The sequence below is a fragment of the Typopeltis vanoorti genome, chromosome 19 (assembly GCF_054136105.1).
Source record: "Typopeltis vanoorti isolate ZY-2024b chromosome 19, IOZ_Tvanoo_1.0, whole genome shotgun sequence".
Classification (NCBI taxonomy): domain Eukaryota; kingdom Metazoa; phylum Arthropoda; class Arachnida; order Uropygi; family Thelyphonidae; genus Typopeltis; species Typopeltis vanoorti.
The window spans coordinates 37,192,653-37,210,570 of NC_143567.1; the positions used below are offsets into that span (position 1 = coordinate 37,192,653).

Below are 17,918 nucleotides of genomic sequence, written 5' to 3' on the forward strand. Positions count from 1 at the left end.
TGATGAACAATCACTCAGACAATAGGAATACATTTAATTGAACAGTTCCAAATGCATTTTCCAGTACAAGGACTTTTACAGATTCCATATTGCTCCTTGGAACATTTATCACTTGCCTTTCGTTAAGCACAAAAATATTCTCGTATACCAATGCTTGATATATCATACTGTACTCCAGTTATTAACAGTTCTGTATCCTTGGAGAGTGATTCAAGATGCATATAAAAACTTTTCCAATATTAGAGAACTTAAAACTCAGTAGTTTATTAGATCGTTTTTGGCTCTCCTTCTTTGTTTGCCTACTCTTTACTTCATATTTTCCTGTTACCTAGTGCCAGCTGTTCCAAAAACAACTAATGTATGTGTCCATTACTAAGATTCAAAGCAAAACTCAAAGTGAACAAAATGGCTGCCATTGCTACAGTACACACATGTTGTATAGTAATAGTGATACATGAATACTACTATAACACAAACTTATAAATAATATATATGCATTTCTGTACTATTTCCTAAGGATTACAACATATAATAAACAACATTACTACTCATAACCACAATCAATTACGTTTCTTTTATATTGTTAACACTTATTCACATGGCAGCTCTGATAATACTTAGCACATAATTGTAATACTAAATAAGAAATCACATATACTTTTAGATTTTTATCACATAAAAAAATGTAGTTCTCATTAATTAAAATTTTCACTAAATATATATAAACTGTTAAAAACAAACACAATAAGTAAAACATTTGTGACATTTTTACAAAGGAAACTGATGACCTCTTATTAACAGCCAAATACTATGTGGATATCATGATGGAAAATTGAGCAAGCTGATTGGCTCATCTTCTCCTCCCTAACAGGATTTGTTAAAAAAAAAAAAATATATATATATATATATATATATATATATATATATATATTTTTTTTTTAAGTTCACAGTTATCCAACAGGAAACCATGAGGAATAACCACCCACGCTTCACTTCTTAGCTTCCAGGAATGTAGGGAGTAGAACTAAGCTATTTATGCTGTTGAGAGCCCACACATTTGTAATTCCTGTAGAAATTTCAGCCAGTGCACATTGGCCTGCCTGTGAGCTTAGTCTCTACTTGCATTCTTATCCATTTAAAATGTATGTCGATCCCTCATGGCAGACTCTTATGTACGAGGAGTCTGCCACACGGGTCAACTAGTCAATGCTTGCCTTACCTGATTGAGTCACACTGTGAATGTCTTGATATTTTCAGCAGTTTGACTATTTATTTGAAAGTAAGAACTGCTCAAAAATTCTTTCGAGTGTATTGTGCACTAGCACATCCCGAACTCATCCTCCTCCCTCCTTTCCATGCACACAACTGATAGATGTCACTATCCATGTAATTAGGATTAACTGCCCTATTGTTTTTATCAGCACATGCTTCCTCATATTTAAAAATGGAATAAAATTAATGCAGATGTCTTTGTATGATATAGTAATACTTAGCTGTGTCCCAGGATGGCACAATGAATATTCCAGAATATCAATATTTGGAGAAATAAGTTTTTGTAATGGTATGATGAGGCATGGAAATATCTATTAATATGGGTTTCTCCCTGTCTTGAATTTAAAACAAACCAGCTCATCGAGAAAATTAAAAAAAACTCCATCAAATAGATGGAGTTTTCTTGATGGATACCTTAATGTGCCTCTTCACCCTAGTACAAACCTGAAAAATTAAGCATCATCTCAACAGTGAACATGCAAGTGTGCCATCTGATTAAGGATGAGGTGAAGCTAACCAAAGAATTCAGAATTATTATGATTGGCTTCGTTGTTGGTGGTTATTCATAAGAGTGCTACACTATATAAACAGCAACACATACAGAACTGTAACCTAAAAAAATGTGAAGCTCTCCAGCAGTGAAATATACCAGTGCTGTGACCTATGATAAGATATCTTCTAAGATTTGTCCAAACAAACAGTCACCCCCAATCATCTAGCTCCCCAACATGCCATCCTAAAACATTATTTCACAGAGCCAGAGCTAGCTGTTCCAACGATACTGCTTTTATCATTCAACTCAGCTACCTTTGCAACATTTTTTTAGCCAATGGCTATTAATCCAAATAGGAAAAGTAATAAATCTATTCTCAGATTCCCTCCCTTGTCTAATACACTAGACCACAGCAAAATTGTTACTATCTCATGTGTTCAAGGCACATCTGAAAAAGATATCCAGAGTGCTTAACAAATATCAACTCCTTACCACATATGGACAGAGAGGAAGATCTGTTGACATTCATCTTGGAGAACATAAAAAATTCATTTGACACCATCGTTATGGCAAGTCAGGACTAGCAGACCTTGGATACCCATCCTTTTGCACAGGATCAGATGGAAGAAAACTACACAAAAATCATAACTCAGAGAGACTATTTTTGGGATCAGCAACAGCTTTAAAATGTTTCCCAAACCTCAACAAATATGGCTGTATCAGTTTACCAGAAATCTGGGAGAGTCATTTTAGGATCAAATTAATATTTGTTAAACTCTCTTTATCTAACAATAGATGGCACCAGTTAGGACTTGGGTTCTTTGTATTATCCATTACAATTTTAAACTGTTCCCACTGTTAACCACATCATCAAAAAACACATCAGGGTCTCTCTCACACACACACGATATTTAAGTATATACAAATAGATTATATGTTTTTTTTGGGGGGGGGGAAAGGAGGATAGGCCAAGAGTTGAAAAAGTAGTTAGACTTTATTTTTTAGAAAAAAAATACAGAAAAATCAGTTTTTATTATTAAATATGTGCATGTATGTATCAAGATGCGAAGTGCAGCTCATCTCTTATTTACTTTGTGAAACCTGAAAACAAGTGATGGTGGGAATCAAAAGAAACAAAAGTCATGATTCTTATGGTGAAAACTCACTTGAAAGAAGTGAAGGTGAAAAAAAAAACATTATTCAAGAAAACAAGTTTTTCAGTGAAAGGGTGAATATTGTCAGGGAAAACTAGATGTGTCTGAGTGGTTGCTTGGATGCATTCATTAAATTAAGAGATAGTAATCATGAATATTGTAAATATCATACATAATTGTTTTACTTATTATGTTTATTTTTACAATATTATATACTGAGTAAAAATTTTATTAATGTGAAATAAGTTTTTGTTATATGACAAGATAATCTAAATATATATATGTATTTGTTTGCACATGTTAATGCAGTTGTACATTTATTATTATCAGAGCCGAAATGTGGTAAAGTGGTGGAGATACAAAAGGAGACTTAAAATGTATTTAAGTAGTCAGTTTGCTCACTTTAATGCTATAATCCCTAGGGATTTGCATAGAATCAGTGTTGCATGTATACTATTGCATGCTTGTTTATGGTAGTGTTCCTATGCCATACACTGTTGCAACATGCAAGTGCTACAGTTTTGCTTTGAATCTCAATAACAGAGTTTTGTGAGTTTTTTGAATAGCTGTTGCTCAGTAACAAGAATGCTAGCAAGCAAGAAGGGGGCAGCTGGAAAGGAAATAAATTATCGAGTTAAGTTCTGTTATCCCAGAAAAGTTTTTTATATGAATTGTTAAGTACTCTCCAAGGAGGAAAGGAACTGTAAAGTTAATATTGTAGGACAGTATGTATCAAGCTTTTGTATATTAGTGAGAATGTTATTGGCTTAATGAGAAATAAGTGGTATATTATTATTATTATACAGGCATTTCCATGGAGTCAGAAGACTCATTGTGGGAGATACATTATTCACATACCAACCATCATTCACACAACCACCACCATCTCACAACCACCTCTGGCAACCCATTCATCACCCCCCAAGCAAAAAGTCTAGTCCTAACACACTTGCTAACCACTCTCTTACACAACTTCCAGTGGTGATCCCTTTGTTCTCTCCTTTTTTTGCCATGTACTGAAAAAAAGTCTTAAGTATCAATCCTATAAAACTCCTTTAATAACCTAAGTGCTTCTATCATGTCTTCCCTCTTTTGCCTATCAGCTAATTTTTGAAGCCTACAAATCTGTTCTCATAGGGAGCAAGAAGGAGTCTGCATTGAAGTTCTTTTTATTGGAAGTGCATTTGGAACTGTTTAATTAAATGTATTCCTATTGTATGAGTGATTTATTCTTCATTCATACTTCAGCAAAATGAAGCAAGAATGTGATTAAGGAAACTTTATTACTAGAAGAAAATATGCAAGTATAATAGTCAAGTAAGATCATTTACTTTTTTTATGGTTGTTGTTGTAAGGAATTTGAAAGGTAAGACTGACTGAATGAATGAGAGAGCAGAAATAAATAAAATACGAAGGTGGTCTGAAAGGTTCTTGGCCTTGATCATAGATGGCAATACTATCGGCATGTTTTTTTTTTTCTAAGTTGGTACATCTGTCATAACCATCAATGTGAAATTGCAAGACATTCTATCAAGTAGTTTGTTTTATAACAGCTGTCTAAAGCAAAAGTGTTGTCTGTATCCCTTGAAATGGATAAAATTGAGTATTATTGTGCGGTTATAAAATTCTTTGTAAAAGAAGGTTTAATGGCAAAAGAAATTCATAACCGCACAATAATACTTTTAAGTTCATAAAAGTTTATGGGCATTCTTCTCCTTCATTTTCGACAATTAAGAAATTGGCGGGGTGCTTAAGGGTCAAAGCTGTATAACTGAGAGGAGACTTCCACATAGCCTATAAAGGAATGCAGAGAACCGACCAGGGCTTCTGACCTAATGTCCAATCCTCACCTTCTCGTGGTGCACCCTGTTGGGTATCTACCTGGATGCTGAATGAACGAGGATGGGCTGGCAATTTGGGATTTAGCTGACCCAATTGTATTCTTATTGGCTTAAACCAATATACAAAATGATGGCACAACATGACAAAATTCCAGGCGGCTGGGGCGTCGCCCGGTTAAACAAGCCCCCATTGTTTTCACCAGGGAACCACGGCGATTAGCGAAAAGTCAGCTACTGGAACAAATCTGAAAGCACACCCCAACTCAATATCACCAAAGTTAGAGATCGATGCTATCAACATAAGAAGCCTGAATGGCAAAGAAATAGAACTTCTAGCTGAGGAATTAGATAAGTACCAGATCAACATAATAGGGGTAACTGAAAAAAAAAAAAGGCAAAAACTGGTGTGATCTTTCTGAGCAATAAATACAAAATGTTATATTCAGGAAATGACAATCAAGGAAAAAGAAGGAGTAGCCATAGTATTCAACACAAAATACAAGGCTAATCTTCTTCTTGAATGGCAGGCAGTCTCATATAGAGTGATGTGGGCAAATATCAGAATGGGAATTGCACAATGCGACTTATTTGTGCCTATGGTCCCACAGAAGGTTCTACTTAAGTCAAAGTGGAGGAATTTTTTGATGGTTTAGAGAAAGCAACTGATGCAATGAAAAAGGAAAAGTTAGTCCTTGTTGGGGATCTAAATAGCAGAGTAGGAAATGATTGTCAGACATATAAAAATATTTTGGGAAAATTTGGAGAAAAGAGCAAAGCTAATAATAATGGCAAATACCCGTTGGATTTCTGCTCAGGACATGGACTGGTTATTACTAACATCATGTTCCAACATAAAAATGCGTAGAAATTCACATGGAGAGAAGAGGCAAGGAATAAGAAAAGTCTCATTGACTATGTTATGTTGATAGTGATGTTTTCTCCCTTGTGCAGGACACCAGAGGATTTGAAATTGGAAGCAATCACTATTTAGTCTTGAGCTGGATAAAATTGAATTTCATATTGAAAAGAATAACATGTAAGAAAGTTTTAAAGCGAATAAAAGTTGAGCAGCTCTCAGATTTGAACTGTAGACTAAAATACACAAAGGTTATTGAAGAAAAAATGAAAGAGTTTGAGAACAGGAACCAAACCTTGGAGATTCAGAGGCAAGCCTTGAAGAAAACCCTGATTGATTCAGCCAGAGAGGCATGTGGTGAGGTTGTCTGCAAAGATAGAAAAATCAGAACTCCATGGTGGACACAGGAAGTTAAAGATGCAGTGAAGGAAAAGAAGAAAGCATATCAAAAGTTTCTTGCAAATAAGTAAGTTTTTGCTCTTAGAGAATACAGAGACAAATTTAATAAAGCGAAACACTGTGTAAAACTAGCTAAACAAAAGTCATGGGAGGACTTTGGCAAGAACATAGAAAATAAATATGAAGAAGGTGGTAAGATATTCTGGAGGTTGTTGAAAAAGCTTTGAAATGGAGGAAAGAGTGCTGTAAAAGGAGTTAGAGATGATAAAGGTGACATGAAAACAGGAGAAAAAGATATCATTTAAGTATGGAGTAATTACTTCGAAAAATTGCTAAATGAAACAAGCAATGTGAGCACAGTGGTAAAAAACACTCAACAGGCACACAGTCAGGAATACATATCCATACTTGAAATAGAAAAAGCCATTAAAGGCTTGAAATGTGGAAAGGCAGCTACTCCTGCTGCCTTTCCACAGAAATTCTGAAGTATGGTGGTATAAAAGTCTTACAGTGGCTGCACTATATAGTTCAGAAAGCCTGGACAGAGGGACGAATTCTCGATGATTGGAGTAGAGTTCTAATTGTACCCATATATAAAAAGGGAAATAAAACTGAATGTGAGAATTACAGAGGTATTTCCCTACTGAGTGTTCCTGGCAAGATCTATGCAAGTATACTTGAGAAACGGTTGAGAAGAATTGTGGAAGAAAAGCTTGATGAAGAACAAGCTGGATTCAGGCCAAATAGAGGCTGTTAGGATCAGATCTTCACTTTATGACAAATAGTCGAGTAAGCATGGGAATATAACAAAATCTGTATTTAAGTTTTGTCGATCTGGAAAAGGCATATGACAAGGTGCCAAGTGAAAAGCTATTCAATATGCTACAGTTATATGGTGTCAATGGGGCATTATATCAAGCAGTACTTACTCTTTATTTGAGTTGTAAGTCAGCAGTTACAATTAAAGGAAGTACAGGAAGATGGTTTAATGTTAAATCTGGTGTGAGACAAGGATGTACATTATCCCCTCTGTTATTCATTATCTATATGGATCACATTATGAAGGAAAGTGGTATTAAACACGATATCAAAATTGGAGATGTTAATGTCAGCTCTTTGCTTTATGCGGACGATGCTATACTTCTAAATAAATCTGCTACAAGTTTGCAAGATTCTCTGACTAAATTGAATAACTGTTGTAATAGATATGGTATGAAGGTTAGCATTAAAAAGACAAAGACAATGAAAATAGGTAGAATTGTTTTGAAAATGTCAACTGTGTTGTAAACGGGGAACCTGTGGAACAAGTAAAACATTTCAGCTACTTAGGCATGATTTTTACTGAAGATGGTAAATTAAATATGGAAATAGACAACAGAATCAACAAAGCTGGTATGGTAGGCAGTCAATTGAATAAATTCATATGGAATAAGAGAGAAATTAGTCGGAACACTAAATTAGCTATACAAGACAGTGTTCAAACCAGTTTTAACTTATGGATCTGAGAGCTGGGTTAGAAGTAAAACACTTCACCAAAGACTACAGACCGCGGATATGAGAGTCATGAGAAAGATTAGAGGCATGAACAGATGGCATCAATGGCAATATCATATTAAAAAGAAGGATATTAGGAAGGAACTTGTCATTGTCAACATCCAGGAATGCATTAGCAGAGCTAATCTCAGGTGGTATGGTCACTTAAACAGAATGGGCGAGGAAAGATTAGCAAAACAGTTGTTCTCTTCCAGGTTGGCAGGAAAACGACCCAGAGGAAGACCAAGATATAGGTGGATGGCTACGGTACAAAGTGCCTTAGATGTTAGAAATATAAGATCTGATAATGTTGGAGTCTTGACAAGAAACATTTTGTTCCCTGATGATGGCAATTTGGCTTGGCTATAATATTGGAACTATTAGATATATTTTAGTTAATATAGTCTGTTGTAATATCCTTAAAAATAGTTATGAATAACCAACGTATAACCATCAGATTGTCAAGTGAAACTCAGAACTTTTAGCTGAATGCTATGTTCAATATGTTTTGTATGGTATTTTATGTTATTCCTCGTACAGGGGGTCCTCAACATGCGTTATTTCGACTTTACGGAGGTAATCCCATAAATAATTTAAAAAATAAATTTCGACTTGAAGCAGCGCCACATTAAAATTCAAACGTCGCAGGCGAACTTGTTTGTGAGCACGGCGGAAGAATACGGCATTACGTGCCGTTTGTTTGGGAGAGGTAATGTCGCTTGGGTCCCAGCATACACTCTTTGAGTACCGTGTACTTTGTTCACATCCGTTCTCTCACTTTTGTTTTTTTGCGACTTTTTACCCTTCAATATGGCTCCCAAACGTAAGGCAGACTCTTCCGATGGCAGTGTGTCGAAGAAAAGAAAAGCCATACATTAGAAGTAAAATTAGACATTATTAAAAGGGCAAAAAAGGGAGAAATGGCAATGAACATCGGCCGTGGGTTGAACTTAAGTTGTACCACAGTCGGGACTATTATCAAGGATAAAGTTCGCATCCTTGAACACGTGAAAGGATTGGCGCCCATGAAATCGACTGTGATTATGAAAAAACATAGTAGGCTCATGATTGAGATGGAAAGGCTTCTTGTTCTTTGGCTGGAAGACCAGCAGCAATGCCGTATCTCAATTAGCCTCATGTTAATTCAAGAAATTATTTATGTGTGTTTTTTATTACAGTTTCATTTTTGTCATTTTTCTATACTATACAGTAATTATGTTCTCCCTTTCATTTTCCTATGGCCTAGTTCTGTTTCTTGATATATATACATATGACTTTAGGGTGTTTTAGGTTAGGTAAGTAACCTAGGCTATGGTAATTCCGACTTTCGTCGGTCCGTAGGAACGGATCTCTCCGACGTAACTTGAGGACCCCCTGTATTTGAATTTAATTGTGAGAGTAGAGTCATAGAGTAAGAGATGTTTTCTTTGGGATTTAATTCTAGAATGGCTGCATAGTTATCCTCTGTATTTGATCAGAATTTAAAGATTTAGATATATACAATATTAGAATTTACTAATTGTAATTCTATAGAGAATGTGAATGTCAGATCTTAGAGAGATAAAAAGAATTACTTAATATACAGAATTGAATCTGTTGTATATATTTGTATGTTTACAATAAATGTTTTAATTTTTATATACTACCACCTCATTCTTTGGATAAACACAACATGTTGACCTTTGAAGTTAGTGCATTATCATGGGTATGAATCTGAAACATTATAGTCAACTACCAAACAAAAAAAATTTCTGTGTAAATATTGTCTTACTTTTCATGACTGACTATAAGATTGGATATGTAGACAAGGTAGTGGGGAATAACAAAACTGGTGCAATTGACATGATAACAGTATAATGAGATATAGATTGAAAGAGAATAATAGTAAGTTAGGGATGACCAAGAAATCACCGGACTAATTTGGTTGAGAGAAAAAAAAAAGTAAAAATTGTAGAAATAGGGATTTGTGTGAAGAATTAACTTTGGCTTGATTTTGAATTGGTCATGGTTAAAAGGGTACCAGAATACCCATCAATCTGTTGGATTGCTATCGTGTATATATACTAATTAGAAGCATCAAGAGTAATAAAGGAGATGAGTTCTTAGTATTGACAAATGTAGTGGAACCAAAGCTCATTCATATTACTGAAACCTGGTTGACAGAGGACAATATTGTTATAGGAATAGAATGTAATGGGTTTAGTTTATTTATTGTGGACAGACAAGAAAGGAAGGACTGGAGAGTATTGCATAGGATTGCAAAGAACTTAAATCCAAGTTAAACAAAAAAAAAAACTGGTAGGTAGTGGTAGCATGATTAATGGAGACAATGAATTTCAGACATAGAGATTAACAGAACAAAATTCACAAATGTGCTGCTTTATCACAGCATAGATAAATAAGCCTTCTGGATACAATAATGGCTATCTTTATGGGTGATATCAAGTATGGAAATATACATAAGAGGGAGCAGAAAGCATCCCAGATGAGGGAAAGGGAATTTATGATTATTGAAAGATAAAAGGGAGATTGTGAAAGTGCTACATGTGATTTTTGGAGCCAAAAGGTAAGTTGTTTTTGAAAATACTTAGCAATAATTGACTCATATTTTCTGAATTATTATTTTTATGAGCATTTGTTAGTTTAATTGTAAGGGTTTTCTTTGTTGCAACTTTAAAGCTTCTATTTTTGTTTTACTGTATTTTTGTTTTTGTTCATATATTGTATAATATTTTGTTTTACTGTTTTGTACATCATGGCACTGATGTGTAGAACAGTGGCAGGCTATTTTATCATGTGTGATTTTGTTTGCTGCAGCATGTGCAAAATGTTTTGCACTTTGTAGAATGAAAGATTTGTGGAAAGAGAATGAAACCAGTCAGTGGACTTGTGTTTCAAGAGTGTGCTAGAAGTGGGGGGGGGGGGGAGAATGAAGTTGATATCTTGGAGAGTTGAATGATGCATTGCCAGAATATGCAATTGTGAACATTGAGGTTGATGTTGCATGCTGTAACTGACAACAAGAATGAAACAGTGAAAAAAAGAGAATGTCCAGACGGCAGTGGGAAAGATAATGTGCTTACGTAGAGTTCTCCGCAGAACAAAACATGAGATTGAACGATTGAAGAAATCTCTGTGAATGTGACAATAAGCGAAAGAAGGAGGTGGATGCAAGGAAAGAGAAAGTAGCATGTGAAAGGAGTGGAATAAGCATCAGTTTTGTATGGCAATTCACTGATAAGAGGTGGACATGAGGAGAGTGTAATGAAATTGTATTTTCCGAGCCAAGATGAAGGATGCCCTGAGTGTTTTATCATTAACAATACCGTAAGGATGTAGAGAGTGAAAGTGAAGATGATGTTTATTTTGGCTGGTTTAAATGATCTAGCAGGTGATAAGTGTGGTATATGAAAATGTATGAAAGAATTGCTAATAGAAGCGAATAAGAAGAATGAGAAGGTAAAAGTTGAACCTGTTGCCACAATATGATAGTCCAGCTGAGATGAAGAGCTGTGATCGTGAATGAGTCGGTGTGCAAATTATGGAGTGAGTTGATAGAAGGAAGGATTTATATAAGGTGACTGGTTTGCATTTGAATCGATTTAGTCAGGTATTGTGAGAAAGTATTGTTCAGTGAGAGTTCAGAAGTGCAATGTAGAAGGTAGTAAGTGGAAAGTGATCACATGATGCTGAATGTTGCTCCTCACGAATCTTAACTTTAGTGGACTAATTAACACAAAGTGTGAGAGAGGATGTGAGATAAAGAGGATATTGCATTTTATGCATGCAAAATGCCACAAGTATTCAGAATCAGGGCGAGGAATTTTTGACATTGGTTAGCCGAACTTGGCCAAACGTTGCAGGCATTAATGAGACTTATTTGAAGGAGGATGATGTAGTTATAGGGATATAGTATTCTCAGAGAGGCATTTGGAATCAGAATTAGGGAGGAGTTTTTCTGATGATAATGGAAGCATTGAAGTCATGAGGAGGACAGGGATGTAGAGAGCAGTTCATTTCATACTATCTTGTATGAGCTGGAGGCCAACAGGATGAAATATATCATCAGTTGCTGCTATAGATTCAGGGAGTATAAGATAGAATGTAATTGCATGTATTTGCAAATTAGTGATCAGTACAAGTTGAGTAAATATTATGGGGGAATTTCAACTATGGAGGAATAGTCACGAGGAGAAAAAAAGATGGAATTTATACAGCTGCTAAGATATAATTACTTTATGCAGCATAATGGAAGGGAACACAAAGTTCGAGAATATTGGATCTGGTCATAGCCTCAGAGAACTTAACAGTAACCAATCTAGCCATGCTACCTCCGCTTGGGGAAAGTAATTGTATAGTCTTGGCCTGGGAGATTGCCAGACATGCAGAATTTTTTGTTAACAAGAATATATATATGGAATTGCAAAGCAGGTGATCATGACAAGCTGAGGAGCAGCTTTCAACAATGCCATGGAATAAGAATTTGGAGAGGAGAGATGTTTAATGATGCATGATGAGTGGTTCAAGGAGTGTTTGAATAAAGCATTATCAGACTGTATACCCAGAGTCCAAAGGATAAATCAGGTAGAAGTTAGATGGATGAATGGTATCATTAAACAGGAAATGCCAACAAAGAAAAAAATATGGAAGGAGTATAAGGAAAAGGAGATCAGCATTTTCATGAGCCAATACAAAGCACAGGCAACAAGTATGATATGGTAAGTAAGGCCAAGTTAATTGCAAGAGGAAGCTACTTAGCTGATGAAACCAAATGAAATCCTAAAAAATTCTTTCACTATGCAAAGTAAAAGGAGAAATGGCTATGGATGGATGACTTTAAAAAAGTGACCTGCATTAAACCTTACAAAGGTAAGTCTGCAAAGGTAACAGCAGTTATTACTGAGTGATCATTTAGCAAGGGTGTACCATTTAGGTGGAGATATTGCAGTGCCAGATGTGACATTGACTGATGAGAGAGAATTGAAATTGAAGAATTGGAGTGCTTAGAATATTGCAGAATTTTAATGTGAACACAGCCATGGGAATTGATGGCATATTGGCCCATGTGTTAATGGAATGTGCATGAGAATTATCAACTCTACCAACCAAGCTGTTTAATTTAAGTCTCAGTAAGGATTATATTAAACAGCTACATTGGCACATTCCTAGAATGTGGCAATGGAGTGGAAAGTGGACAGAATATTCCTATTCATAAAGGAGGCTCGAAGGTGGAAGTAGCAAATTTTATTATTATTTGGTATCTCCATAGAGTCCAGAGACTGATCATGAGACGCACACTAACATTTATACATACGAAACCTCTCCTTCATATTGTGAATATGAAGGAGAGGTTTCGTATGTATAAATGTTGAAGAATAGAATTTTGAGAATATTGGTATGTATAATCTTATACCTCTCCTTCAACTTATTTATGGTCAGGGCCTCATCTAATTCTGGCAATTCATCCTACTCATTCACCACTTTCCACACAAAAATTCTAGTCTGCACACCTTTTTAACCACACTCTTATACCCAGATATTCTTTATTCAGACGATCCCTAGTTCTCTATAGTCAGAGAACTAGTCAAATTATAGGCCAGTCAGTATCACAGCAATGGTGGTTAAGATATTGGAGAAGTTGAACAGAATTCAGGACTTGGTGGTCAGGGAAAATTGATTAGGGGTAACATAGTTTTGTGAAGGGTTTGTCTTGCCTTAATAATATGGTTGCTCTTTATAATAAAGTGACAATGGAGTTGGATAAAGGTAATGGTTACTCAGTGATTCTGTTGGAATCACTGAGTTGACCTTTGCAAGGGCCTTTGACAAGATTCCACATAGAACTCTGTTGTTTAAATTGGAGCAAATGTGGGATGGATATGTAGGTGATTTGGAGTAGAGGGTGGCTGATAGACAGATAGCAGAGTGGTTTATGAAGGAGTTGAGTCTGGAAGATGGCAGGTGATGAATGGTGTACTCCAGGACTCTGTACTTGCCCTCTATTGTTAATTTTTACATCGGTAGGAAATGATTTTAGGAGATATATACAGTTGTTGCTAATAATGCAAAACCTAGAAGAGTGATAGTCAACGAAGGTAATGTAAAGATCGTGCAGAATGACTTAAATAGACTGGCTGTATGAGCAAAATTAAATGGTTTCAGTTTAATGTGGCCAAGTGTAAGTTGATGTACTTTGGGAAGTTGTGTACTATACTGATAGAACTGAACTGCAGGAAATTGATGGAGCCAGGAACTTCAGTGTGTTTGTGGATGGGGAGTTGAAGTTTAGAGGACATATTGTGAATGTGGCCAAAACATTACTTAAGATTATGTGGTTGTTGAAGAACAAACTGACAAGGAGGAATAGGGTGGTTATTGTTCCCTTTTATAAGGCTTTAATAAGGCCTCATCTGGACTGTTATATGCAGATCTGCACTTGGTTACCTGGATTCTGTGGGAATGAAGAGTGGTGAAGAGGATTCAGAGGTGAGTGACAAAGATTGTGGCAGGCCTGTAATATGCTCCCTATGATTTGAATAGATTTGACATTTGTGGGCTTCAAAAGCTAGCTGATAGGCAAAACAGAAGAGACTTAATAGAAGCATATAAATTATTAAATGGGGTTTTATGTGATTGACACTGAAGACTATTTTTTTCAGTAATCATTCTGCCTCTTTTTCATAGAAACTTTCCCCTGGAAAAGTTTATGAGTAAGGTAAGCAAGGGTGTTAAGACTAGAATTTTTGCTTGGAATGTAGTGAATAGGTGGGGTTACCAGAGGTGTTTGTGAGTGTTTTATCATTGAATGAGTTTAAGTAGAGGTATGATAGGTTTCGTGTGAATAATGGGTCTTCATGATGAGTCCTCTGTTTCTCTGTGGAGATACCTGTATAATAATAATAACTGTCTTAAGCAGTATATGAGAAAATGACTCAAAGTACAAGAATATTGGATGTAGTAATAGCATCTGAGAACTGTCTATATATGAGGTGGCTCTTAGCTTTGGCTTTGACTAGAAGGGATGTCTGTGAACTAAGGCAGATGATTATAATAAACTGAAAAAATAACTTGAATTAGCCTTGACATGAGACTTGCTTGGTAGAGGAATCAGCAGTGCATGGAGTTCAAAGGGTGTTTGAAAGAAGCTATATCTGGTTGCATTTCCAGAGTTAAGATAAAAAATTTAGTTAGAGCTGCATAAAAATAAAAAGTTATGGATCTGAAATTCAAGAGAAAATTTTCACTATGTAGTAAGTTAAAGAAGAAATGACCATTGAAGGAAGAACAAACAATCTTAGTGTATTTGTATGGTAGGAATGTGTCAGGATGCAATAGAAATAGCTAGAGTTATTAAGCTCATGTAGTAAGGTAATACTTTTTTTTTTTATCTCTCTCTGTCTGTTTGGATGCTGAGGATTTAGGGCTAGATTAAAGAATACAAGTAGATGAGTTTAAGGTATTAGACTATTGCAAGACCTTGATTCGAATATTTCAGTTTGATTAGATGAAGAACTTGACATTGTCGGCATACAGGAATGCGTTAGCAGAGCTAATCTCAGGTGGTATGGTCACTTAAACAGAATGGGCGAGGAAAGATTAGCAAAACAAGTGTTCTCTGCCAGGTTGTCAGGAAAACAACCCAGAGGAAGACCAAGATATAGGTGGATGGTTATGGTACAAAGTGCCTTAGATGATAGAAATATAAGATCTGATAATGATAATATTGGAGTCTTGACAAGTAACAGACTGATTTGGAGGAAAATTGTAGATGGGAAGTTAGTAATGGTGTAAATTTTTCATTTAGTACTATCATTTCCTGTACACCCTTTGAGGGTATGTGTCAGGAATTTGATGATGATGAATATTGGTATTGATGCTGAAGGAATATGAAGAGAGCTTGCTGTGCCCATGACTTGGTTCTTCAGCTTGTCTCAACACATGAATTTCTAATGAATGGAAGGAGAACAACATAATTCCTTTATACAAGGTTAGAGCTAGGACTGATATAATGATCACACCAGATATACTGATTGGCCTATAATGACTCATCAGTATATCTGGTGGGATCATCAAGGTACTGGAAGGACTGGTTAGGAATCTCATTCAGAGGTTTATAGCTAGCAGTTGATTCTCTGAAGAGAGTGGCATGTTTTTGGTAAGGATCTTGGTGCTAGCAATCTGCTCACATTTTATAATAGTGACAGCAAAGCTGGATAAGGGAAATAGATATATAACAATCCTGGAAAATCTGGATTTTCAAAACATTTGACAGGATTCTACATGTGAGTTTATTATATAAAGAGATTGGCATGCAAAATACTTGTGATATGGATAAGAAAATGGTTGACTGACAGGTATGAGATTGAATTCTCATCTGAGTTTGTTATACAAACTCAGAGGGATGGCTATGCAAAATAGGCTTATGATATGGATAGAAGAGTGGCTGACTGACTGGTATGAGAAAGTAATGTAAAGAAAAAGTGCTGAGTCTAAGAGGAAGAGAAGGGTGGCCATTGGTATACCACAGGGTACACCAATGATATCTAATTATTTGATGATACTAAAATGGGACAAGTGATGGGAAACTGACACAGAATCCTTGCATGGTGACTTGAGAAACTTTTTTGGTTAGGCATTTTGGATCGAGGATTTTTCATGCATACTATTATATTAAGGAGAAAGATGTATAATTTCATTGATTTCTCTAAATAGCTGCAATGTTAACTGACTTGGAAAAAAAAAAGCAAAGGTTGGTTGATTGGTAGAGTATCTGCTACTAATCGCTCACAAAAAAAAAGTTAAGCGAGTTTGAGCACAGTTAGTAGTTGGAAGGGGAACAGTCATTCGATGCTGTTGGCATACTCTCCTTCAGTGAGTCTTGGAACTCCCTGGAGATGTCACATAATAATAATAAATAAATCGGAAATCAGAATTTTTTTCACTAGCCAAAGAAGGAATGACCATCAAAGAACAACTTTAATGCATTTGTATGTAGGAAAATGTCAGATGGACTAGAAATAGCTGGGGTTATTAAGCTACACTTTTTTCCTTACACTAGTGTGTAAGAAAAGTGTAATCTAAAACATGCAGGCACTGTGTGTGTGCACGCACCCACTTTCCAAGGAGATGGGGAGACAATTGGAGAGATCCAGTGACAAGCAATCAAGATGATAACTAGCCTATGGAGTTGCACATGGGGTTGTACATATTGAGTGAGCATTTCAAAGTTTGGGGAAGAGATAGAGAGGAGATATGATAGAAAAATGAATTAGTAAGTGATGTTTTGCAGCTTAGGATAGGTGTTTGTGCTCATTCCCATAAGCTAAGGGTTTGAGGTCAAGGTTCATCTCATGGTATGTGTTGAGCGAGTAGAATGGACTGCTATTAATTACAATCCCTAAAAAGAGCTATTCTTGAACCTTGAGGAGTAATGCTATAATTTTATTTTTTTACAATTTAATTATAAAATTTAATATGATATAATTAATTTTTTATAGTTGTTAATCATTATAAATTATTATTATAATTATTGTAAATGCTATTTGTTATAAAGTTAATGCTATTTTTCCTTCCTGGCAGGACTAATTCCAAAAATAAGAGCTTTTAGTATGGCAACCACAAATGTAGAGCATACTTGGTTATGTACTACAGTTGATCATTATGGTTCCACCTATGGTGATAAAGGTTGGGGATGTGGATATCGTAATATCCAGATGCTTCTCTCCTCTCTTGTTCATCATACGGGTTATAACAGCAAACTTTTTAATGGTAAGTTCTTGTTCAGTAATTATGTGGTGTTCATATATAGCTCAAAAGTAAACCTAAATTAACAGTGTTATTGCAGTTAATATAAATAGAATACATTTTTGAAAATTATGGAGACAGCTACCGTGTTTGAATAAAAACTTTAGTTTAATATAATTAAAATCTACATTCAACGTTTAGGCCTTTATGTCAAGGTCATCTTCTGGAGCATACACACTATACACAGAAAACAAGCTACACTACAATCAAACTGGTTTGTTAAAGTTACTGACCAACCGCTACAACAATTATTGGCCTGACCTCTGGTGGGGAAAAAAAACTATACATCAATGCTAGAGTCCTATTATTAGTGTTATCTGTTGGTTGTAGAAATATATTGGGCGCAACAACAAGTCTATGTATCTATCTATATACATATATTAACATCATGATTATACATTACATTCCAGCCAGTTGGTATGGAATGGTTTCTGATACTAGCTGAAGATTGGCTAGAGTCTTGACTTATGCTGGATCTTATATATTAGGTAGGCTGAATGTGTGCCATCCAGATCCTTGGAATTTTCATGCCATCTTTGTTGTTGATATTTGGGTGGTTTATCAGG

At 35.6% G+C, this 17,918-nt stretch overlaps 1 protein-coding gene across 1 annotated transcript in view; it reads left to right on the top strand.

Annotated features, from left to right (window-relative positions):
- The window catches only part of LOC150096002 (zinc finger-containing ubiquitin peptidase 1-like), a 245,689-nt gene that overhangs the window by 88,165 nt on the left and 139,606 nt on the right, over positions 1–17,918 (top strand). The window contains exon 4 of the mRNA XM_090409263.1: positions 17,128–17,316. Within this exon, the coding sequence (XP_090265389.1) occupies positions 17,128–17,316 (189 nt within the window). The remainder of the gene's footprint in view (positions 1–17,127; positions 17,317–17,918) is intronic.